Source organism: Plecotus auritus (assembly GCF_963455305.1).
Source record: "Plecotus auritus genome assembly, chromosome: 9".
Taxonomy (NCBI): Eukaryota; Metazoa; Chordata; class Mammalia; order Chiroptera; family Vespertilionidae; genus Plecotus; species Plecotus auritus.
In genome coordinates, this window is record NC_137783.1 from 45,429,256 (window position 1) to 45,453,062 (window position 23,807).

The 23,807-nt window shown below is 54.0% G+C and overlaps 1 protein-coding gene across 1 annotated transcript in view; it reads left to right on the forward strand.

Annotated features, from left to right (window-relative positions):
* Positions 1-23,807, forward strand: part of LOC308257819 (cadherin-23-like) — a gene marked incomplete at its 3' end in the record, with an annotated part of 323,284 nt that overhangs the window by 102,519 nt on the left and 196,958 nt on the right. Inside the window, exons 4-6 of the mRNA XM_080687874.1 lie at positions 3,623-3,765; positions 4,448-4,495; positions 4,608-4,700. Coding sequence (XP_080544000.1) covers positions 3,623-3,765; positions 4,448-4,495; positions 4,608-4,700 — 284 coding nt within the window. The remainder of the gene's footprint in view (positions 1-3,622; positions 3,766-4,447; positions 4,496-4,607; positions 4,701-23,807) is intronic.

The window sequence follows — 23,807 nt, forward strand, 5'->3', positions numbered from 1 at the left end:
AACAAACGAACTCCAGGTGCTGCACAGCCTGGGTTGCAGGGTTCACTGTCTGTTTCTCAAGGGGGGACATCCCCAGAGTGGCATGTGTACTCCAGGTCACACGGTCAGGGATGGGTCTCCCGAGTGGCCGCTTCTCTGTGCCTTGGGCTGCAGTCGGGCCCCTCATCTTGGCCTCATTTCTATATGAATGGTACAACAGAGGTTGCTGGAAGCTTCCCTGGTGGAAACTAGGCCTCTGTCCTGGAGACAAAGCTATGCCCAGCTTCTGCAGGGTGGCAGAACAGCGCTGGCAGGGGAGATGTGCCCAGCTGGAAAATTGCAGGGCGTCTTGTCTTAAATATAATATTAAATCGGTACCTTTAATTAGTACACTTAGAAAAGGTCACTAGCAATTACCTGGGACACAAAGAAGGCGTGAGCAGGCAAGAGCTGTGAAGAAACCGAAAAGGATCATTTTGAGCAGCACATAATTGAGGGGAAAATGGATAAAAGTCCAGGAAATTACAGCGTGGGTGACAGCAGCTGATGGCCCCATCCCTGTCCTGCCCAGTCCCCCACCCCCACCTCTTTCTGGGAGGGCCTGAGCTTCGGGCCTCAGAGAGCCATTTGGGATACTGGGCTGAGTAGTGGGACCTTGGCTGGAGGGCCAGTGTGGCTTTCCCAGAATCCCATTGGCCGGCCAGAGCTTGGCCCCATACACCTCCTGGGCTGAGCCCTGAAGGAGGCTGGCAGGTGAAGTGTTTAGTCCAAGGGGGCTGCCGTGGACTCGTTGTGTACTGTGGATAAGCAAAGCCCTGATGGGCCTCGGTTTCCTCATGTGAATTTCCCCGAGGCATCGGGAAATAACTCAGTGTTCCACAAACTTGTCACTGAAGGACCCTTGAGGGTAATGAAAAGGAAGTGTGTATCCCTGGAAGTCTGGAGGAGATTGGAAAGTCTTTTACAGTTTTGGGTTGTGTCTTTAAAAATAAATTAAGTATTACATTGTATTCCCAATATATGCCCGTTTGCTTTAGTGTAAAATAGCTGCTTGTCACTGAACGGCACAGATGCTTTGGGAAGATGTGCTTGGTTTCTCTATGACTTCACCCCCCCTCCTTCCTCATCTAGAAAGAGCGCTGTACCAGGAGGCTGAAAGTCTGGAAACGTGGGTTTGGGTCCTGACTCTGTTGCTCATCATGTTACTTTAGGAAAACTGCTAAATACATTTAGCTTCTCCATCTTTAAAATGGGAAGATTGGGTTCCCCACAAAGTCTCTTAGGTTGTTTCAACTCCGTTCCCTGATTTCATTCCTCCTTCTCCCACTTCTCACCTCCTCCCACATCACCTGCTTCTCACCTCCTGACATCACCTTGGATGCTGCCATGTCCTACTCTGCTATGTGACCATGGAGAGACTGATTTGCCTCTCTGGGCCTCAACTTCCTAATCTGTAGAATGGGTATAGTGATGACTACCAAACAGAACTGCTGGGAGGAATTGTGATGGGCCTGGCACCGTGTCTGGTATATCATGACAGTCCAATGATTGCCCCATACTGTATCTTCTTTTTCCAAGTGCTGGGCTTCCAGTTAAGGCAGGGCTGGGAACCTTTTTTCTGCCAAGGACCATTTGGATATTTATAACATCATTTGCCTAATGTAATTCACTTAATATAAATTTATGTTGCTATGAAAAAAGCTCCGAGATTTGTTGAATTTCGAGTCTTGCCTGCATTTGCCTTGGCAGAGCCAGAGCAAATGATTTCGTGGGCCTTATATGGCCCGTAGGCCGGATGCTCCCCACCCCTGAGTGAGGGGTCTGATAGAGTCATGTCTGGAAGTCCTGAATCTTGAGTTCACAGACGTAGTGTTGAGAAGTGTAAAGTTGTGGTAACAAACGTGGACTCGGCCGAGTGCCCAGGCTTTGATTCCACCTCTGCCATTCGTAACTTTGTGGTTGTTGTAATTTACTTAATCACTCCTTGTTACCTTACCAGTTAAATAGAGGGAGTAACAGTAAGGTTTGAATTATATAGTACATGGAAATCCTTTAGCCCAGTGTCTGGAGTGTGGTTAGTGTTCAGAACTGTTAGCTATCATTGTCATGTAACAACTGTCCTTTTAAAAGTTCGCCTAGAAGAGCTCATTAGTGTTCTTTTCTAGATAATATTTCCAGAGTTTGGAATCCCTCCTTCCTTAGTTTGATCATTTGGAGCTACTCAATAAATATGAGAGTCAGTATTTGCGGAAGAGTGTCCATCCCATTTGATAGGGAAAACTGAAGCTTTGAAAGAAGTGATTTGCCCAAGGCCATGGTTCTAATTTAATTAGTCCTTTGAGAATCAGTTGAAAACTATAGACCCTCTCTGCACAAAATGACACTGTCGTTCTGCAGACTCCTAACAGTTTGCACACTTCCTGGGGGTATACGGACCGCTTGAAGCTAAGATGACCAGATGATCCAGTTGCTTGGGACCTCCTGGTTTTAGTATGTGCTCTGCCTCCGTCCTGGACAAACCAGGGTGGCTGGTCAGCCTATCTGAAGGCCGCCTAGGGAGGGCTGTGACCCCGGAGATGATACCTTGCACTGGGACTTCTTAGGCAGCGCTGTAGGCCAGGATCCTGGTGCTCACGGCGAACTCTGCCCAGGGCTTTGTTTCCTGGTGAAGGGTGACGCTCGATCTTTTTCTTGGGAACTAGAACTAGATCTCGCCACCCAGTGCTAGACAGGAATTCCTGGAGGCTGGGCCACATCTTCCTAACCTCTGTGTATCCAGGGCTTACCACAGACCAGCACCTCGTCACTGTTGAATGAATGGCAAAATATTCTGAGTTAGAAAGGTTGCTTCCATTTGCAAAAGACTAAAATCCAGCTCAATTGACTCAGGCAGAAAGAAGAAAAAAAAAAGGTGTGTGTGTGTGGTAGAGGGCGAGGGGGATTTATTAGTTCATATAGCTGAGAAGTCCCAAGGATGGAGCTAATATCAAGCACAGCTGGCTGCAGACCCCCACACCATCAGGAATCTCTCTCCATGCACAATTTGCCCGTTTCCCTCCTTGTTGGCCTTATCGTCAAGTAGGCTCTTCCTGTGTGGTGCCAAAGACTGCTGCTAGCAGTACCACCTTACCATCCCCGTGGCAGAAACGCTCCTCTTTCCCAGTAGTTCTAGCAGAAGTCCCAGGGTTAGCTTTGATTGGTTAGCTTGGGTCACATGCTTATCCCTGAGCCAATCATTGTGACCAGGAAGATGGACTGCTCTGGTTGGCTAGGGCTGAGTTATGTGCCCATCTTGGCACATTAGAATTGGGAGTTTGGGCCCCTGTTCTCATCTGAGCCACTTGGAGAAGGGAGCCTCCAAATTAAAATTAGAAGGGAGGGGGCAGGCAGAAGTCAAAGCTGTCCATTACACACCCAGAACATGGCAAATGATGTTTTCCTGTTGTAGGCATGTACACACTGTGACCTGTGGCCAGGGGAGCCTGGGTCAGAGCCCAGGACACATGACGGCTTGCAGTAGTCAGTGACCTGCCGGGGATCTCTTGGGTGGCTGCTCCTACTGGGATTCAGCGACCTGAGCAAGGTATGAGGAATGGACTGACCTCCTATTTGTGCCTTCTGCTTTCTCCCTTGGCTACTCCAGGTTCCTCTGTGACCCAGTTGCTGGCCCGAGACATGGACAATGACCCCCTGGTGTTCGGCGTGTCTGGTGAGGAGGCCTCCCGCTTCTTTGCTGTGGAGCCTGACACAGGTGTGGTGTGGCTCCGGCAGCCACTGGACAGAGAGGTATGACCTGCCCAGACCCCTGCCTCAGTCCTTTTCTGGAGGGTAGGAACAGACCCTAAGGGAGGATGGGTCATCACCTTTTAGGGGTGTTCCTCTGAGGCCCTATCCTGACCCTAAAGCAGCATCTTCCTGCCTGAATGGGCTCCCTCTTCAAAAGGCAGTGATTTGGGTTTGGAATGGGTGGTTGGGGGTGTCTCCAAGTGAAGGGCAACATTGGGTAGGCAAGAGGGATAATGATCCTGAGTTCATCTCCTGTAGAATGGGGGCTCCATGGGGTATACTAGTATAAATATACTCCTGCCCCAACAAATGTCCCCCTAAAGGACGCAGACGTTGATGACTCTGTAGCCCTTAGCAAATTAAGGTAAGAGTTGGACAAAACCCCCAAGCCCCTTTCTCCTTACATTTGAGGAAGTGGCCACAGAAGTGTCCAGTGGCTTGTTCAAGATCACACAGCAATTTAAAGGCAGAGTCCAAATTAGAACCCGACTCTTGACTTCCAATCTGTTGCTCTTTTATGGGAAGAATCCCTGTTCTGAACCTGCTTCCCCAACCCAAGGGGCAATGCTTGTTTTTTAGGGAAGCCTTCGGGTACCCAGCCCCACCGGGGCTCAGGACTCAGTACCTCAGCACATCAGCACATCTTTCTAACTACCCTTCCCCTCCCTTTCCTTTCTTTCAGACCAAATCAGAGTTCACGGTGGAGTTCTCTGTCAGCGACCACCAGGGGGTGAGTATCCCCTGAAGCCCCTGCTGCCCTGAGAGGATTGTCCCTGGCCCCCTTGGGTGGAAAGAAGCTAGAGGTCAAAACCAACACTGACTCCCCGCCCTTCTCTTGCCAGGTGATCACGCGGAAGGTGAACATTCAGGTCGGGGACGTGAATGACAATGCGCCCACATTTCACAATCAGCCCTACAGTGTCCGCATCCCTGAGGTAGGAGCCACTGGGTCACACTTGGGGCACATTAGGGACCTGCTGCTGGGAATGGGGTGAAGAGTCAGCTGGGACAAGGGCATGCCCACCCTTCCTCTTCTGCCCACAACTCAGCTCAGGCATCTGCTTGGGCAGGTTGAACAGGCTGGCACCTCTGAGGGTATGGGCCCATCTGCTGTCCAGGAGAGTGGGTTGGGGGGAGTCTCGTGCCTGAGAGAGGGCCAGCCCCACAGCTCCAGCTAGAATCAGGGACAAGACAGAGGTTGGGAGGGACCGGCGTTGTGCTCTCTTTCCTTCTGGTCAGAGCCAGTGGGGGCCATGGACAGGTGGGTTGGCAGCCCCAGGCATTCCTGCAGTCCCAGGAAGGGACTTGCCCTGGCCCTTGGCTCCTATGGGTGGTCTGTGTACTCAGAGCGTGTTTGCATGAGTGCATGCGTGTAAAAGCAAGCCATTTCTGGTAATTGAGAAGTACAAATTATTGCATTACAAACGGTTCGTTAATAAATTGGCTGCTGGCTCACCACGGCACCAGGATTCTCGTTGCTTGTTGTCCCTCTCCCCAGTGACTGGTGGCAGTCTTTTGGGCTGGCAGTTAGCAATTCAGAGACCTTGAAGGTGGTGGGTAAAGAGCTTCCAACTGGACATCCCTCAGGCCTGTCTTCAGGGCTCTGGTTGGGGAAGCAGTGAGGAGCTGAGGTGAGGATGATGGGAGATGGAAGCCACTGGAGAGAAGCAGGCTGGCACTGCGGCATTTTAATCCTAGCCTCTTTGTGTTGGATCAGGAAAACTGGAAGAGTCTTTAGAAAATATCTGTTCTGTTTATAGATGAGAGAGCTGAGGCTCAGAATGGTAGAGTGACTTGCCCAAGGTCACACAGCTTAGACGTTGTGCCTCCTGACTCCCAGCACAGCCTCAGATTCCCTCAAGGACAAGGAGACCTTGTTTCATGCCCCTCAAGTTCCTGTTTCTGGCCCTTCTTGCTCAGCTGTGAGCCAAGGGAAGATGCTTACCCCAGACAGAGGGAAGTGAGGACAAGTGTGCAGGTGGGGACATAACAGAGGCTCCCACGCCCATGCCCTGGTGGGGCAGGATATAATCAGGGAGAGTCCACAGTCCCCAGCATGGGGTATGGTGCCCTGAGCTGTGGCCGGCGTGCCTGGGACTGCAGCTTGGCTCTGGGCCCCCTCTCATTTGGAAGCCTCCCTAATTTAATTAAGGGTCTCTACGTGCCAGCCTGCACTACAGGCCCGGGCTCGGAAACCAAGGGCACGGCTCGGAGTTAATGAGCCTTGGACCCATTGCTCAGCTGCCATCCTGACAGGCATGGCTGCCCTCTGCCTTCCCTCACAGGGCAGCAGGCAGCAGCGATGGCAAGGGGACAAGAGGTCACAGTCCTCCTCCCCAGCCCTGGGTGGGGGCCAGTCTTCTTCTCTCCCTTGCCAGGAGGTATGACCTCCAACACCACCCTGTTGGAATCTCCCGGGATTCTCCAAGGCCTTTGCCTCCCAGGAGAGAGCTGCTTCCATCATTCATTTGTTTAACAAATATTTATTGAGTGTCTGCTGTGAGCTTGGCACTGTGCCAGGCTCTCACTGCACGGAGACATGGGAGGCCAGAGGGATGGGCAAGGACAGGAGCCAAACTAGCAACAAGAGACCTTAGGCTTAGCCCCTGCTCTGCTCCCAGATTGCTGGGTTTCTTTGGACATGTCACTTAAACTCTCTGGACACAGCCCTCTTATCTAATAAAAACAGAAGAAAGGCAGGATAAAGTGCCCATCTGATGAGGAAAAGGTGCACTGAGAGGGGCCAGCTGCAAGGACACACAGTCCTTGGACACAGGCCCGCATGGTTTACTTGCTCACATGTAAATATCCCTTGGTCACTTTGCTGGCCTGATACTCGATCAAGGATGCTCAATGTGGCCAGTGGGGATATGGTGTCAGCTGGATGGAGGCCGGGCCACTCCTGACCTGAGATGGCTTGGCACTGGCCAGTCCTTGCCTGGTGTGGTCACCTGGGCTAGAACTTACTGTCTGACTCAGTCCCCAACTTGGGTAGCAGCAAAGGACCTGCTGACCCCTGGCCTGGAGTTGAGGCCAGGGCCTCCTGTTTGCATTGAGGTTACCCTGGAAACCCCAGGCTTCTGCCCTTGAGAAGCGTGATTTGTGGCAGAGGCCTTGCAGTTTTGAACAGAGTGAGAACGCAAACTAGAGACACAGGGGAGCACTGTAGATCCTGTGATGCATCAGTGCTGAGGGGTTGCCTATGATCAGAGAAATCTCAGCAGGCTTCCTAGAGGAGGAGGTGGGTTTCAACAGAATCTCGCCAAGGTGAGCAGTAGAGCTCCTGTGTTGTATCATGGGAAGAGGAAGACTAGAGGTCAAGACACCTGGGTTCTAGTCCTGACTGTGCTAACAGCTGGTTGGTGGGACTCTGGAACTCTCACTGTCCCTCTGCTGGCTTTAATTCCAATGGTCGTTAAACTAGAGCTTGGACCAGGCTAACATCCATGATCTGAGGGTGAATCTGGTAGGAGAAGCCCCCTTCTTTCCTTTGGAGCTTCATTATTCCTTGGGTGACGGCCGAGAAGCCCCAGTGGCGGCCTGCCTGCTCTCAGCTTCTCTCTGGCCGTCCCAGCCACCTGCACCTTATCCCTCCACTTTCCCCAGCCCTAGGGGCCCTGATATATTTGGATCTGTTGTGCTCAGAACCCAAGGATAGGTATGGGAACAGGTTACCAGGAGGCAAAGTCTGTGTCTACATAGGAAGAACTTTCTAAGTAAAACCTGCTCCACATTCTACTTCCCTGCCCTCCTGAGGATGTACTGAGCTCCCCAACCCTGGAGTTATGCAAGCAGAAGTGGGAGAGCCATGTGTTTGAGAAGCCATTCAGTACTGTTTGAGAAGTGAGGACTCTGAGGGTCCCAAGCACACCACATCAGAATTTCCAGAATGTGTTTAGGAGGCGTACAGGGTGGGCAAATGTAGGTTTAGAGTCGTGAGTCATCAAAGCAGAGTTTATTCTTGTATTGTTATTTATTAATATTGTGCTATTTTCCATACAAATGACTGTAAGCCTGTTTTTGCTCCGCCCTGTATTCCTGGGTCCCTGCAATTATGAATCAGTAGTTTGGGGAGAGCTGGCCTGGGAAGCTGCATGTCTCACAAGTGACCCCGCTGACCGCAAGCCCTGGAGGATGACCTCCGGAGCCCGCCCCGCCAAGGGTGTCTGAGAGGTCCTGGGGCAGCCAGTCTGTGAGGAGAACTTTCAGCCGGTCCATAGCTGCCTGGAGACATGACCCATGGGGACCCATGTCCTCGGGTCTGGAATAGGAGTGAGTGGGAGGCAGATCAAGGCTGGGCACTGCCCGTTCCTGGGAGAAGCTCGCCTGCCCCAGCACCCCCAAGCCTGCCCCCTCTTCTTCTGGAAGCCCCTGCCCTGGCCTTGGGAGAAGCCAGGCAGGTATGTTTGGGTTTGTTTGTTCTCGTTCCCCTCTTGCCCACCCCTCTCCCCTCACTAAGCTGTTCTCCGTGTAATTATCCATTTTATCAGGGTGAAAGGCCCTGCAATTCACTTGTCGAAGCCCTAACGAGGCAGCGTGGATGCTTTCAAGTCCGTAAAGAAAAGGGAAATCCTGCTAGAATTGGCAACTTAATTCACCAAGCCAGCCTCGACAGACCTCATTAAGTCCCTGTGTATTCATTTCAGGCTAATGGCTGTCATGCTGACTGCTGTTTGATTTGCTGTAATAGACTTTTATGTCGTTCCAATTTGCTCAAACGTGTTTGCCTGTGTCTGTGCCCAGCAGTGCTGCTTCAGTACCTCCGCTCGGAGTGCGTGCCCGCCTTGCTGACCTTCAGCGCTGCCCCATCCTGTCCTGTCCCTCTCCTCCTGGTGCCACGCTATCAGCCCCCCAGGTGTGCCCCGGGGAGCTGCCCCCGGAGCCAGAGGGTTCGGGCTGGAGGATGGATGTGAGTTAGAAGTCAGATGATGCCAGGTGGCTCCTTGAATCAAGGATCAAGGAGTGCCTTTGCAGTTTCAGGGATGCCATGTCCTTGAAGTTCTGACAAGTTCAGCTGGGCTGTCGAGGCTTTTATCCATCTGGCCTCAGCCTACATTTCCCAGCTTACCTTCTGGTAGTCCTCCACCTGAGCGCCCGTCAGCCCAGAGAGTTCACTTGTGTCTGTTTGTCTCTCTTTTCTTGCATTGGCACACACACGGTACTGTTCTAACAAGTACTGGAGTGTTTTTCTTCTCCCAGCCTAACCCAATTCTGCCCGTTCATCAAAGCCCAGATTGATCCATCTGCCCTGATCCACTCAATTTTTTTTAAATGAGCACAACAAACATCTGTCGGATGGCTATCGAGCAGGGCCCAGGGATTCCAAGCTGACTTGGACATGCAGGGTAGAGAAAAAGGACTCTACCTTTTGCCAGCTGTGCCATTTTGGATGGTGACTTAACCTCTCTGGCCCTCAGCTTTCTTATCGATGAGATGGACAATAGTGTTTGTCTTGTGGGGTCTTTGTGCGAGCTGGACTGAAGCGGCAGGAAAGGCCCTTAGCCCAGTTTGTGGCTCATGTATAAGCAGTAAAATGCTGGTGATTAAGACTACCATCCTCAGGGAAGGTGATTTTATAGAGAGAAAGACAAGTGAGTGGATGTCTAGCTACATCTAAATGTATTAAAAGCCAGGATAGCTGAGGGTGTGCAAAGCGGATGGAAGTACTGTGGAAGGAGTGGCCAGTCTGTACACGGGGGCTGTTGATGTGGGACCTTACAGGCTGAATGGAGTTTGTTCGTCAGAGATTACGATGTCTCTGAATATCATGTCCCTTCTGAGATCCTTTAGCCTCTTTTCCTATATTGCAATTTCCCGAAGAAGGAAGTGAACTCTACCCCCTGACAAGAGATCCTGTTGAGGAGGGACAGTGGCTGTGTGCGTACGTGTGTACCTTGTAGGTGCCCACTGTTACCTTGTGGAAATAAAGCTGGGCTGGATGTGTGCTCCCTGGGTCCCTGCTGAGGTCTCTGTGACAGATGGCTCCTGCACATATCTTTGTCACTGGTGGCTTCAGGTGAACAGCTATGAGGTGGGGATGAGGCTGAAGGAGGGGAGGGGGGCAGCTGGGACAAGATGACAGTGGCCTTAGAAATTGAGTGTCCTTGCCTGAGCCTCAAAGCTGGCTGGGGGTAAGGTCAGACCCAGATCGCAGGCCTTCTGACCTGGGTCCCACTAGACTGCACCATCTCTCCACATCACTTAACAGGGACAGATAAATGTTACTTATTCCCTGCACCTCCTTCATAGGGGTGGGGAAGCAGGGAGAAGAATATTCTAGATGATCATTTGTCAGTGAAACAAAATAATTGATTTCTAAGATAATAATAATACGTTGATGTTGTTATTGCTATTATTGAGAGTTTCCTATGTGCCTGACACTGTGCTTTTCATGTGGGGACTCACTGCGCCCTAACCACCACCTCGTGGTAGTCACACTGTTATTCGCGTCCGATGAGGTGCACATAGAGGCAGAGAGGTTTCTTGCCCAAAGCTAGTCAAGAATGGAGCCAGGATTAGGAGCCAGGTCCTGTTACGTGACTTTGGGCAGGTAGCCTCAATTCTATGGAAATGATGACCCCTGCCTCGCAGAATGGCTGTGAGGATTAAAGCAAATGGGATCATGTATGGGTAAGTGCCCAGTGAATGGCCGTGGCCATAGTTGTTGTTTGTATGTCTGTCTCTCCTGCCAGACTGAGCAGGGACTGAGCTTGGTCGTCTCTGTGTCCTCAGCACCCAGATGGGGGCCTGGCCCATGGATCTGAACTTCACAAATGGGCAGAGCACTGCTGCACCCTCTGCCTCTTGGGAGGGCGGTCAGCAGGAGCCTTTGTGCAAAGTGCTTTGCCCCCGCCAGCTTGTTTCCCCAGGCAAGGGGTCCTTTACCGCTCACAATCCAGGGTGGCGGGAAGGAGTAGCCAGGCCTGTGTTGAGCGGGAGAGGGTGCTCACACATGGGCAACCCCCACCTCCGCCAATATCCACACTGCAGTTTCCTCCCAGCACACCCCAGAGCTTATTGCTGGTGCTCACTGGTGCCCTCTGTTGCCCACCATTCCTGAATCTCAGCCATGCCATATCCTGTGCCATGGGCATGTGGGGAGCCAGGAGTGGTGGCCAGGTGAGGCCCAGAGCATGCAGAGATAGACTTGGCTGAACTTATTAGCACCTGCTGGGCTCAACAGCAGTGCCCTGAGCTGTCCTCCTCGAAGCGTGCCCATCAGATGCTGAATGACTTATAAACTGCATCCTCAGGTTGCTGCAAGAGGCGGGGGGTACAGGCGGCTCCCAATGACTCGTGCCTGCCGTTCCCCCAAGGTGTCAGCTCTGCTCACAAGAGGGTCGGCTCCCTTGCCAGGAGCGGCAAACCCGTGACAGACCATATTAATTTATTCCTCAGGGCCATGGTGCCTGGTGCCCCCCTCTGCATCTATAACCACCCGCCTATTGATCTTGGAGAGGAAGACCAATAAATCATCTCAGGGGCTCTGGATCCTGCTGGCCAGAGCCAAAGCAGTTGTTCGCAGCAGCCCCAGGCCATGTCTCTGTGCCCCTGTGAGCACCCTGAGGTGCTTGTGCCTTCTCTGGTCTCCTCCCACTGTCTGTTGGCAACTGACAAACGCCTCCTCCCTCACAGCAGGCAGGTGTATAGCCTGCAGCGGCCTGGACTGCAAGCTTTGAGATTGTAGCAGTGGAGTGACATATGCACATGGGCAAAGCAATGGGGCCACCTGTTTGTACATAGTTTTGCAGTGTTGTGTGCATGTATGGTGGTGTGTACATGTATGTGGGCCTGTGTGGTGGTGTGTGCATGTGTGTATGCAGTGTGGTGTGTACATGTGTCTGTGTGGTGGTGTGTGCATGTATGTGTGTATATGTGGTGGTGTGTGTGTGTACTTATTTAAGTGATATTATTTTCTCTATATCCGAGTATGTACTCCATCTTTCATTTGTCCTATGACAACCCTTTAAGTTCAGGGAGAATTATCCTTCCATTTTAGAGATGAGAAAAATGGAGACAAGTCAAGTTCACTGATGTCTCCAAGTCCCCCAAAGTCAGATATACTTGCAACCAGAGCCATAGTCTTGTTCTTTCTCATTTTTCAGCATTTTTGCATGTGTCTTTTGCAACTTTGCCAGGCCTGCTTGGAATTTGTCTAAAGTTGCAGGGATGAGGCTTTGAGACAGCCAGGGTAGGGGACCCTGGGCCTTGTACACGGGCTAAGGACTGTCACACACACCCTTACACAGGCTGCCAGGGTCAGGTGGAGAAACGTCATTCAGAGCCCACACCCACTCTCTAGACTCTAGAGCAGCCTTGGGCAAACTACGGCCCGCGGGCCGGATCCGCTGTTCTATCCGGTTCTCTTGCTCTCCCCTCTGCTCCTTTACTTTGAATTTATATTAGTTCACACAAACACTCCATCCATGCTTTTGTTCCGGCCCTCCGGTCCAGTTTAAGAACCCATTGTGGCCCTCGAGTCAAAAAGTTTGCCCACCCCTGCTCTAGAGTCTAGAGCAGTGGTCGGCAAACCGCGGCTCACAAACCACATGCAGCTTGCGAGCCGCGGTTTGCCGCTCTGTTGACTAATGAGTTTGCCGACCACTGGACTAGACTAAATGTTACCGTGTAGTTGGAAGCTGTGAGGATTAGGCAATTGTGGCATATTGTGTGCAAAGAGGTAAAGGGTAGTATATGACAGTGGTCGGCAAACTCATTAGTCAGCAGAGCGGCAAACCGCAGCTCGCGAGCTGCATGTGGTTTGTGAGCCGCGGTTTGCCGACCACTGGTCTAGAGTGAGGACCGCCCGGGTGGTCAGGACCCAGCCATGGTCATTGTGACACTCTCTCCTTGTGACCTTAAGGGTTAGTTCACTCCCAGAGGCAGCCTCTAAGATTTTGGTCTCCGAATGTGTACACAACATAGCTCCTGAGAAATAGGAGACCCACAGACATGGGTAAGTGCCATCCTGCTCCCCCTGCCTGCGGGGAAGGTTCAACATCCTCCTGCTGGTCTCAGGTACTCAAGAGAGAATGAATGGAGCCCCACAAAACCAGGGCCAAAGAGCTCAGCTCAGAGCCACTCCGAAGCTCCTTGCTCCCTCCTCCACCCTGTGGAGGGAAGCCAAGTCCCCCAGGCCCCCGTGACCCCTGCAGCACGTCCTCATTCCATGCCCATGGGCACGTGGTCAGGGCTGGGGGTGTCCTCCTCCACCCTCACCCTGGGGATAGAGGACAGCGCGGGAGCAGGAGAGTGATGGAGCCCAGATGTAATGAAAATTACTATTTTGTTTGAATGGTAAGAGTGTTCTTAATTACATCGGTTTCCTCACCGATTCTGGCAGGGAGTCATCGGGGACCCATATAATTCTATTGCAGTGACTGCAGGAGCCTCTGCCATGAATATGAAGCAGGGGACTGTGTGTGGAGCATTCCCCTGCATTAGCGATCCCCTGGCACGTGAAGGGACACCTTTTATTGTCCCCCCCCCCCCCCCGCCGCTTTAAATAAACGCGCTCTAAATGGAAGGAGATGCTAGCTGCCAGCTAGACGTTCCTGCCCCATTGTTGAGCTGTCAGCCTTACGTTCATCTGTCCTCTTTCATCTCTCTCTCTCTTAAATTATCTCCTTCCCCAGTGGTGGGGCTTGTGGAAGGAAGGATGCAGGTCTTCTGCCTGAACCCCTTTTTCTCCAGGCCGTGGGGTCTCCTCAGACACAGGGTCGGGGACAGGCTTAGGAACTGATGGTGGAAGAAGGCCCCCCGTGTAGCAGGACTGGCTTTGGCTTTACTGTGTGAGGATTTGTGCCACCGCTGTGACGTGCCTCCTGCGGCATGGTGTGATGGAGCCATGCACACAAGCTCCAGCTTCAAACTGGGAGGCCATGAGCAAGGAGTTTATTAGCCTCTCAGAGCCTCAGTTTCTTCATCTGTAAAATGGGGAGACACTGGGGTTGTTGCAAAAGTTCTACTGTGGGAGCACTTGTATGAAGCACCACACACAGGGTAACTGATTGGTAGTCCGATGGTTACGAAAAGTCCTTGGAGAGCTTTGAGAAGGTTGAAGTCCCCAGAACTTAACAGGTAGGCTCTGTTGCTGAGAACTGACTGGTTGATATTGGGGTATTAGTGATCAAGAAGCATATATAGTCTGGTAGGAGACAGGCAATATGTGGAAAATGTCAAAGGGGGGGAAAAATGGAACTAGAGTCACCTAGAAATCCTATATAATGAAGAGGTAATATGCAAGTTGGCCATCACTCCAACACACAAGATGGCCACCCCCATGTGGTCAAAGATAGCCGGCAGGGGAGGGCAGTTGTGGGCAATCAGGCCAGCAGGGGAGGGCAGTTGGGAGGGACCAGGCCTACAGGGGAGGGCAGTTAGGGATGACCAGGCTTGCAGGGGAGGCAGTTGTAGGTGACCAGGCCTGCAGGGGAGGGAAGTTGTGGGGGACCAGGCTGGCAGGGGAGGGCAGTTAGGGATGACCAGGCCAGCAGGGGAGGGCAGCTAGGGGCAATCAGGCTGGCAGGGGAGGGCAGTTAGGGATGACCAGGCCAACAGGGGAGGGCAGTTAGGGACAATCAGGCTGTCAGGGGAGGGCAGTTAGGGGCAACCAGGTTGGCAAGGGAGGGAAGTTAGGGGTGACCGGGCCAGCAGGGGAGGGCAGTTGGGGGCGACCAGGCCTGCAGGAGAGGACAGTTAGAGGCAACCAGGCCTGCAGGGGAGGGCAGTGGGGGCAACCAGGCTGGCAAAGGAGGGAAGTTAGGGGTGACCGGGCCAGCAGGGGAGGGCAGTTGGGGCGACCAGGCCTACCGGGGAGGACAGTTAGGGGCAACCAGGCCAGCAGGGGAGGGCAGTTAGGGGTGACCAGGCCATCAGGGGAGGGCAGTTAGGGGCAATTGGGCTGGCAGGGGAGCAGTTAGGCATTGATCAGGCTGGCAAGGGAGTGGTTAGGGGGTGATCAGGCTGGCAGGCAGAAGTGGTTAGGGGCAATCAGGCAGGCAGACAGGCGAGTGGTTGGGAGCCAGCAGTCCTGGATTGTGAGAGGGATGTCCGACTGCACATTTAGGCCCGATCCCACCAGGATTGGGCCTAAACGGGCAGTCGGACATCCCTCAAGGGGTCTCAGATTGGAGAGGGTTCAGGCTGGGCTGAGGGACACACACACACACCCCATGCACGAATTTCATGCACTGGGCCTCTAGTAATTAATAATAGACCGAGAGCATTCCAAATGGACTCCTTAAAACTGGTACAAGAAGGGCCGTCAGGGTGACTTCATCCAACCACACATTCTGTAGAGGTTAACAAAACCTGAGGGGGCAAATGATTTGCCCCAGCTCCCTGATGGAAGGCAATCTGGAAGGTTCTCAGGGAATGGTTTCTGGAACCCACAGGGCTGAGCCCATCCCTGGGCTGGAGGCACATGCCAGATGTCTGGAACTGGGGTGAGAGTGGGGGTGTGCTGGCTCCTGCAGCCCCTCCAAGCCCAAGAGCAGCAGCCTGGTGGGCTGCTCCTCAGTGCAGGGCACAGGGCCCACACGAGCCTGTCAGCGGGCCATCAGCCTGCCCTGTTCTTTCTCCTGTTCTCAGGGGCTCTGGGCTTTTGTCTCAACCTCTCTACTTCCCCGAACAAGTTCAGTTATTGTCAAAACAACTTGGGGACCAGCCTGGCAGCCCCGTGACATTGAGGCCCCCCCACACACAATTGGCTTGTTTTGACGTGTTTGCAGGCTGCCTGGCCCACCTTGTTTTCAACCATGAGAGGGGAAACAAGGGAGAGACAGAGAGCTCTTGGTTGATGGAATTATTATAATTTCTCTGATTCCTTAGCAGCCTTTAATTACTTTGCAACTTTGTGGCGCTGGCTGGAAGCCGGGAGGGGCTGGGCTCTCCCTCTGGATAATAACCTTAAGTGGAAGCCTCCTGTCTGTCTATTAAAAAGCCCACTCTTCTCTCCAGAGGCGATCATGCAGCCGAGAGATTTCACCCAGACCGTAATCACTAGGTACAATGTAATCGTCCCCGCTCACTGTCTTCATCAGCCGGACAGCCCACCTCCCAGCACTGGGACTGCCAGCCTCGAAGAGTCGATGCCCAGCCACATCCTTGTCCAGGATGGTCACAGGCTCAGGCTGGTCCCCCTCCCAACCCTGCCTCTGAAAGGGAATGGCACAGAGGTCTCTGCCCTGACTGCCCCCCCCCCCCACCATGTGCCTCCCCATTCCCAGCACAAACCCTGCGTGATAGAAACCCAGCCATTTGCATGAGGCTTTGAGCGCCAGGCTTTCCTGTCTTCCTGTCCTCCATCCTCACTGTAGGTAGTCGCTTTCCTGCCACTGGCCTTTGTTCATGTCAAGCCCTCCCGTGCTCTCACCCAAGCTCACTGCACCACCTTCCCTCCCACCATTTAGCCAAACCCTAGTCTCCCTTCCTCAGAACAGTCCGTGGTAGAGGCCTGGGCCTGTTGGTCCTCTCTGTTTCCATTCTACAGACAAGACAGTATCAGGGAAGTCAGAAGACTTGCCAGGGTGCTCCCTTCGGAAGTACCCGGCTGGGACCTAATCCCAGGCCCTTCACTCTGTCTTCTCTCTGCTGGCCCTAAAGGCTCAGGCCTACTCTGTCCCTGCCTTTGGAGCTGCTCCTATACCAGCTCCATTCACTTTGGCTGCTAAACCTCACTCCCAGGCCACCCTCTGCCTACTGACCTTGGCCTGGCCTTTCCTTCCTAGAGTGGCCCAGGTTTGGGGTGCTGAACTTGCCTTGGGCTGGTTGAGCCAGTGTCAGCCTGCCCTGTCTCTCACCTGTCTGTACAGTTCAGCCAGTTAGAGTGGGGTGAGCTCTAACCTGGAGAAGGCCAGAGCCCCACCATCTAGGGCTGGCAGACTTGGATGAGTCGCTCTCCCCTTCCAGGGCTCCATGTGCCCCTCTGTTAAATGGGACTGGGGGTCCTAAGCCTGTCCACCCCATCATGGGGACCAAGGACAGGGCAGACAGGAAGGCCTCGAGCTTAAAGCCTCACTCAAGCGGGACAGGTGAACCCCTGGAGTATTTTCTCCAGTGCCCCCCACTCTGGACCCATGTGTTTTCTTTCTTGGAGGGGGTGTGTACCTTACAGAGAAACAGAGAAGTGAACAGTCGTAAGTGTTCAGGTTTACGAGTTACTGCAAAGCGATCACATTCGTGCAACCACACCTGCCTCACAACACAGAGCCTCCCCAGCACGTAGCCGCCTGGTGACCCTCCCTCCCTCCTCAGAGGGCAGCCACCATCCGGCTTCTAACCTCATGGATCACTTCTGCCCATTTTGGTTTTATTTCATATAGTGTGATTTTTAGTGTCACCTAAGCCCCTGGAACTGGCAGCCAGCTTCCTCCTGGAGGTGGCTTCCCACAGTGGTTGCACAGTGGTTAGGTTAACGGTTTACATCTTGGTCTCACTGCTCGCATCTTGGAGCCCCTGGGAAACGTCCTGTCTCTAGAAAATGGGTGTGGTGCTGACGCAGGGCTGCCAGCATGCAGGTGACATGAGACAATGCATGTGCCACGCTCAGTTGACAGCTTACACATGATGAGACTGGGAGGACTGTCCTCCAGACAGCCTCTCTCTGGCCGGGGGTCATCTCTGTAGGTGAATATAGAGCTGTCCAGGTGCTGGGACAAGAGGCTGCATGGGGACAGGGGAGTCACAGGAAGCCAAGTGGGGAGGGTGACACTTGGGTTGAGAGGAAGGGAAAGGGGGGAAAGGAGGGTCTCTTTCCTCATACTGTCTCCTTTGGTCCTCACATATGGGTAAGAAAGGTGTGATTGTTCTCATCATGGCTGGAGAAATGGGCCCAGAGAGGTTCATTGACTTGCCCAAGGTCACATAGCTAGTCATGCATTTTATCCCCAGCACATGCACTCAGGGTTTGGGGTTTACTGTCAGTCTGTTGCCTTCGGAGGAGCAGCCCTGAGTCTGGAGAAGGCAGAGGAGAGGGTGTTTGGTAAGGACAAGCATTCTTCTGAAGTGACCCTTATTGTGTTCCTGACCTCCCACCTCCCACGAGCTGCGGCTCAAATCAACAAGCCCATCTCAGGCCTGCGCTGGAAAACACAGAAATCTTCACAGGTTCCTGAGCAGCTTGAAGTGATTGGGTTTTGTTGTTCTTTTTCTTTTTCTTTCCTGGTCAGGGTTGGGGTAAGGCCAGGGCAATGGGGGAGAATAATAAATTCTCTTAAGGCCTTGTCTTTCTTGCCACCTCCCCAAACCATTGGATCCCCCCAATCTCAAGGGCCAGCAGACCTTAAAAAAAAAAAAAAGCCACCCAACACAGCCCAAAAGATAGAAATGGAGGGAAATGCAACAGCAGCTATTGGGGCGGAAAGCCCTAAATGGTGTGGAAGTAATGCCTAAAGTGTGCTGGCGATTACAGACATTTCCACGGAGCCACGCTCCTCGGGCTACATGGGTCGGTGCCAGCAGCCGTGGGAAAATAAATAAATAAGTGAGCAAGCCTCAGAGATCCCGTTAACTGTTGCTGTGCAGAGGGAGGGATGGGGCAGGTCACTGGTGAGGGGTGGAAGGAGGGTAGACGGGCTCATTCATTCGTTCTCTCCTGCATCCATTCATTCAACTGGACTGAGTGCCTGTGAGGTGCCCGGGATGTTGCTAAAATTTTCCCGTGGTGTTCTGAGGCTGGTAGCCAGAGTCCCACCAAGCTGGCAGGGCCTGACCCCAACCCCCTCCCCAGCCTCCCCTTGACTCTGCTTTCTGTGCCACAGGGTCTTTGCACAGCCACCCCCCATTTCATGACCTCCTACATCCCCTGAGGCCTTCATCCCTGATTGATCCCTCCCCTTGCAGAACAGATCCTTGTGGTCCCGACCTTCGGAGCAGCATAGCTATGAGCTATGGAATTCCTCGCTTATTTGCAGGACTATCTGATCACTGTCGGGCTCCCATAGGAAGCGGTGGGCTCCGTGAGAGCAGGTCACGTCCATGAGGCTGTCTTTCCAACACTGGACCCTCAGGACCTGGTGCCCAGTGGGGACTCAGTAGAGATCTGTTGCACAATGCGGTTCACACCAGTTGTCTTCAGGGAGCCTCTCCTCTCCTGTCCTCTACCGCCTGCCTCCTTTCAGAGGGGACTTGCATGAGCCAGTCCTTGGTGCTCTGGTCCCAAGCCCGCTGCTGAAGGCATCTCAGAAGGCTGGCGACCTCCCACCGAGGCCTTCAGAGAAGTGCCACGCCTGACTCACCAGTTCACAGCAGCCTGGGGAAGGGTAGACAGCAGAGTAGCCCCAAAGATGTCCATGTCCTCATCCTGGGAACGTGTGACCATGTTTCCTCACATGGCAAAAGGGACTTGGCAGATGCGATTAAGTACATTCAGGGGGAGGTATCCCGGTTTATCTGTGCGGGCCCAGTATAATCATAAGGCTCCTTTAAGGCAGGTAGGAGACTCAGAGCGGGGGATGTGACAAGGGAGGAGGAGGTCAGAGAGCACTTTGCAGGTGTTGCACTGCTGGCCTGACCATAGCAGATGAGACCTTGAGACCAGGAATGTGGGAGGCCTGGAGAAACCGGAAAAAGCTCCCCGAGAGCTTCCAAAAGGCACGCGGGCCTGCTGACCCTTTGATTTTAGTCCACAAGGGTGCATTTTGGACTTCTAGCCCCCAGAACTGTAAGACAATAAACTTGAGTTATTAAGCCACTGAGCTTGTGGTAATTTGTTTCAGCAGTGATGGGAAACAGATCCCAGGGGAACTTTGAAGGCAGAGCAATAGGGCATGCATCCTACAGTGCACCCCTCAGCACCCGGAGCTCTAGTTCACTCACTCCTTGGGGGCCCTTCACGCGGAGGATTGGTGCCCCCAGAGGTGGGTTGTCTGGACATAGGTGTGCAGCTGGTGGTTGTCGGGGATGGCCCATGAGGGCCAGCTGTGGTCGGGACTCAGAGCTGGGGAGGGCAGTTGGCTGGGAAGGGGCCCTGAAGAAGCAGGAGGGTGAGGTGGGGGACTCTGAGAGCCGGTGCAGTGGGGGTGAGAGAGGGAGAGCTTGCAGGGGGCGGGTGGAGAGTGGTGCTGAAAGGTGCTGCTTTTAAGAACAGGCCGCCATGCTTCTGGGACCCCAGGAGAACCTCCCCAGTGCAGAGGGGGGCTTAGTAGGTGCCTCATTTCTGGAGACCCTGCTGGGAAAGCCTGCCTCTTAGCACCAACCAGCTCAGCGACCAGAGAGAGGAACCTGCTTTGCTTGCACCAGAGTGGAAATGGGATGCAGGAGTGTTGGTTCCATGTGCCTGATCCCACCCTCCTTCCCATGCTGGGTGCTGGGAGGAATGAGACACGGTCCCTTGCCCAGCCCTGCTTACCCACAGTGGCACCCTTTAAAACAGGGTGGGAGGCCAGTGCTCGAGGACCTGGGCAGCCACCACCCAAAGCTTGGCCCCTCTGGTTGCTGAGAGGCAGAGCATGGCCGTTCACCCATCCCAGGGTTAGCGCTACAGGGAAGCTGGGCCCTGCCCCTGCACCCTGTCCTGGTTCCCAAGCCCCTTTTCCTTCTGTGGCAAGTATTACTATAAAGCACATCTCCTTCTAGGCAGCAGAATTGGACAAACGAGCTCTCAATGAGCTTGGCAAATTGGTTCTCTCTGCTCTGCCCCACTCCTCCCCGCCTGGCCCGCAGCAGCCCGGATTCACCTGCAGGCCTGTTCAGTCTGGGCTGCGGAGGGAGGGAGCAGGGAGTGGTGTGGATCTGGGGCAAGCAGAGAGCCCCCCAGCTCTGGGCTCCCCATCTGCTTTTTATCTGAGGTGGGTGGAGGCTCACAAGATAGAAAAGGCCCTTCTGGAGATTTCGCTGGCACTGCCGAGGAGAGGCCAGGCACAGGCCTGTAGCAGGCCTGTCGGGGGCTCAGTGACCATGCCCCCTTCATCCCCCTGTTCCAGCTCTGTCTATACAGTTCTCTGGTACATGGGTCATCCTGGTTCTAAGTTCCAGGATCCAGGACCTAATTCTAGGTGGGGTCTGCATCTCACAAGTCCTTGAACCGGAAGGCCTTATGGCGCTGGGCATAGGGAAAACACTGAGAAACAACAAACAAGCCATAACGCGGACTTACATTCACTTGTGTACATTTTATAAGCGATCTGTGGTGTAGGTGCTGGCATTATCACCGTTTTGAAGATGGGGCGCCTGAGGCTCAGAGAGGTTAAACTGTTGCAGAGCTGGGCTGTGAACCCAGCCGGCGCACCCCCAGGCTCCTCTGTGCTTTACCTCTGTTGACAGTGGGCTGAGGGGCTGGGCCATGGAGGTCTTGCACATCGAGTGAACGTGCCCTGGATCCTCAGAGAACCCAGCAGGCAGCAGACCTTCGCAAGAGGGCTGCTGGGCTCCTAGGGCGGACTCCGGGCTGTGGCTCCTTGCAGCCTCCCTCAGTCTCCCCTCACCCTTCTCTGCAGCAGTGCCAGTGCCATGGCCAGCATGGGACAGAGATGCCAGTGCCGTGGCCAGCATGGGACAGAGAGGGTGGGGATGCCGGACACCACTCCCAGTCTAGAGAGTCGGGCTGGGCAGCATGCTCCTGGAGAGACGGCCCTCCCACCCCTGCACCAGTGCAAGCACGCATGACGGAGCCCTGACTGCTTCTGTCCCTCGAGTCTCCCTCACAGGTCAGCGCCCTGGAGTGGTAAATCATGAACAAGATCGGCCACAGCCAGCAGGAGGCCAGGGGGCCACAGGGAGGGGATGCTGCACCAAGGCTGTTAGCACCAAGCTGGCCAGGCAGACGAAAGCACAGCTGATTGGGGGAAAGTGGGCCAGCCTCCTCTGGCACTGCTCTGTAGCCCTTCACGGTGTGATATGGGACAGGGCACACACATGGGACATGTGTGCTCACTGAGAATTCACTGAGCATGCAGGATGCATGGCATGGGTACTTGGTTATTTCCTCCTCCAAGGAGAACACTCTTCAGATGGGACAGTCACTTCATGTGTAGGAGAGTGGAGAGAAGTTTGTTTCTGCTAGATTCCTCGGAGTGGAGCACTTCTCATCCCCTGTTGCCATGGCAGCAGTGTATCGTAGGAGCACTAGACTGGGATGCTTCCAGATGTCGTTGGGCCTCTCCTTTCTTCTCCCTGGGCCCCATTTACCCACCTGGGCAGTGGGGCAGTAACCTTAGCTCTGGCTGGCGTCCTGGCTAATCAGGGTTGTTGTAAGAAACAGAGGAGCCAATGATGAAATGACATGTGAACCAAGACCCAGTTCCCCAGGATGTGGCTGCACGCTGCCGTTGGCCATGGCTCCAAGAGGGGTCTGGGTGGCATTCCTGCCGGAGGAGGAGAAGACAGAGCTAGTGTTGTGGCAGAGAAGGCCACCCTGCAGCATGTCACTCCATTGACGTGGGTCTCAGTGTCCTCTCCCCCACGTCAAGGGTCACTCAGTCCCAATACTTGATGAGCAGAGGTGGGACGTGTGTTGGTAAACTGGAGCCTGGGACCCCAGTGCCTTCTCTGTGCAGTGGTGTCTTGGGGCGGGTCCTTTCCCATAGTTACCTGGAGGGCGGGCAGGCGAGCAGGCTGTCCCTTCTGCACGGCTGGCCTTGCAGCTGGCCTGCGGCAGACACAGCTTTTTTGTTTTTGGTTAAAAAGCCTCATTGGAGCGTTATGATATTGGAATGTGAAGGGTAATTGAGCTGAAAGCTATTCTCTTCCTGCGGCCGGCACGATGGGAGTGATTGAGGCGCCCGGGCCTGCGCACCAGCCTGGGAATCCTGATGAAAGGTCTGTGCAGAGATGGGGCAGGGGGGGTGGTGGATGGACGGAGTGGAGCCAGGCCCCAGAACTCTATTCCCCACTCAGGACCCAGGCCTGCCCCTCAGCGTGCTCCCTGGCATTCGGAGCTAATAGCCATAGCCCGGTGTGCTGGGGATAGGTGGAGGGTCTCATGACAGGTGCATGAAGAGGGGGCTGGGTACAAGCAGATCAGGCCATTGCCTGCATTCTCTCCCCCTCCTCCCTGCTTCGTCTTCTCCTGATAGGACTCATCTCCGGCCCCTCCTCTGCATTGAGGTCTCTTTCTCTGCTCTCTGCATCTCCTCCTCTTCATGCCCGGCCTTACCTCTGCCCGTGTTTTCTAAGCCAGTTTAATGCCCATGTGAATCACCTGAGACCCTTGTGAAACTGAAGCTCCTGATTCAGTGGGCCTGGGTGGGCCTGAGCCTTTCTCCCAAGCTCCCACGTGATGCCCACGCTGCTGGTCCTCCCATCTCACCTTGAGGAGTAAGGTTCTAGGAAGCTGTCAAGGCCCTGGGCCATGCAGGGGTGACCCAGATTCAGTATAGGGCCCAGCTGTGAGGAGCACCGGGGGGGACAACAGCCAGTCCCCGAGCAGGGTGTCCTCTGTGGTTCTGCAGGTGGTGCTCTGAGCAAGGAGAGGGCTGGGGACATCCCGCCCAAGGGATGCTTATGAAACCGTGTCCCTGGGAGGTGGGTGGCATCGCCTGCAGAGAGGAGCATGTTTTTCTTGACACAGAGGGATGGTTTGCTCACCAAGTTGTGTGATCACAGGGCGCATCCACTCTGAATGGGCGTGTTTTTCTAGTTTTGCATGAAGGCTCCATACAGACCTTGCCCCCAAACTGAAAGCCATGCCTTTGGGCCTCTTCTGCAGACCCTCACTTCTCCTCCATCACACTTCCCAGTCTCACAACTTCTCCTGGCAGCATACGGAAGTCCAAGGTCAAAGGAGACTAGAGTGCACTGCGCTCATACTTCAAGACTCGGTCTCTCCCTTCAGTCACTCCAGCCCCATCTGAGCCCAGAACCTAGGAAACAAACAAGTCCTTCCTGCCTCCTGCCCCCTCCTGGTCCATAGAGCTCAGCTGGAGGCATTAGGCTAGGATGGGTCCTTCTCTCCCAACCTGGGGTGAGAACCAGGTCTGCTGCAGGGCGGGGGTGTCCTTGAGAAAGACACTCTGGCCCACTCCAACCCAGGCTACGCCCTCCCCTGCAGCATGTACACACACATGCGCACCCACGTACACACACACCACACGCAGTCTCTC